This window comes from Aptenodytes forsteri, unplaced genomic scaffold, assembly GCF_000699145.1.
Source record: "Aptenodytes forsteri isolate BGI_AS27 unplaced genomic scaffold, ASM69914v1 Scaffold492, whole genome shotgun sequence".
Lineage (NCBI taxonomy): Eukaryota > Metazoa > Chordata > Aves > Sphenisciformes > Spheniscidae > Aptenodytes > Aptenodytes forsteri.
The window spans coordinates 122,380-123,789 of record NW_008794172.1 but is presented as its reverse complement, the minus strand read 5'-3'; the positions used below and the strand labels follow the sequence as shown (position 1 = coordinate 123,789).

Below are 1,410 nucleotides of genomic sequence, written 5' to 3'. Positions count from 1 at the left end.
TGCAGTATGTGGGATGAGGACAGACAGGCAGGGCAGGGGGTCTCCACAGCAGACCCCATGCTGAGCACTCGTGACCAACTCCTGTCCCTGGAGAGGGACGGCCGGAGTGGCCCATCCGTGAAGGTTCCTCCTCACCGTGGGGACACCAGCAGAGCTGCCATGGACCAGCCATGCGAGGAGGGAACGGAGCTGGGATCCAGCCCTCGGGGCGGACAGGGACAGACACTGCTCCAGCCCCCTCTGCCCCTTGGGGAGCTTTGGGTGACCCCACGTGGGGACACAGGGCCAGGCCAGCTCACAGACTGTCCTGTGGCGGGATGCTACTCCCCAGCCCCAGGGGACATGGTCCCCATCGCAGCCTGTGGGAGAGGGAAGGGGGAGCATGGCATCCAGACCCACCGATGGGCCAGCCCCAGGGGCCAGGTCTCCACACTCTGCCCCCGGGAGCAGCTCCATTCTCACTGTCAAAGCCGTGGTGCGACCTGCGCAGCTCTGGAACTGGGCTCCCACCACCAGCTCCGCTCCCGGCCCCCAGGCCCTGTCCAAGCACCACAGGGGTGGCAGGGGGCCACAACCAACACCTGCGAGAGGGTCCTGGGGCAGACAGGCGCGGACAGAGCCCTCAGGCAGTGGGTTTCTCCAGCCTGGCCCTGCCTGCTGCCCACACCCCCCTACCCTCCCTGGCTGCGGGAAGGACACAGCTCGTGGCAGAGCCCCGGCACAGAGCCCAGCCTGACCTGCCTGCGACGGAAGCAGGTGCCCCGAGGCCTCTTTCCTGTTTCCTCCTGGCAGTGCAGGCAGAGCTGCCGGCAGCATCCCGCAAAGGGGCAGCGCAGGAGTCACCATGCAACGGGAGCTTCCCTGGCAGCTGAGACCTGTCCCCAGGGGCCGTGGGTGCCTGCGGGACCCTGGGCTGCCCTGCCGTCCAGGGGCACTCTGCAGCCAGGGCACGGCGGGTGATTGAGTCCCTGCGGAAGCACCCCACTCCAGCATGCACGGCACCACCGGCCGTGGCACTGCTGTGCCAGCGGTGGATAAGGATGGCACAAATGTGACCCGCTGGTACCCGGCTGTGGGAGCTCATGCAGCTCAGCACTGCTCCCTCCCTGGGACACACCCCGTGCACGCCCATCCCCAGGCTGCCCCGTCCCGTCCCGCTGCAGGGTCCCTGCTGAGCCCCCCACCCCGCTCCCAGCCCTGCAGCCCCAACTCTTGCCAAGTACAGAGCAGGTCGGCACAAACGGGGGCTGCTCGGGGGCACCGCCGGCAACCCGGCACCCACCCCTCGCCCCTCGGCCGCCCGGCGCCAGCCTTACCCTGTGGCTGGAGGCTCTCCTGGATGGCCTCGACGTCGGCCAGGTCTGTGCAGACGCCCTGGCCGTGCATGAGGGTGTGCAGGGGCCGCGGCAC

The 1,410-nt window shown here is 69.1% G+C and overlaps 1 protein-coding gene across 1 annotated transcript in view; it reads right to left on the bottom strand.

Annotated features, from left to right (window-relative positions):
- Positions 1-1,410, bottom strand: part of IGFBP4 (insulin like growth factor binding protein 4) — a gene marked incomplete at its 5' end in the record, with an annotated part of 8,719 nt that extends 7,309 nt beyond the window's left edge. Inside the window, one exon of the mRNA XM_009283129.2 lies at positions 1,317-1,410. Within this exon, the coding sequence (XP_009281404.1) occupies positions 1,317-1,410 (94 nt within the window). The remainder of the gene's footprint in view (positions 1-1,316) is intronic.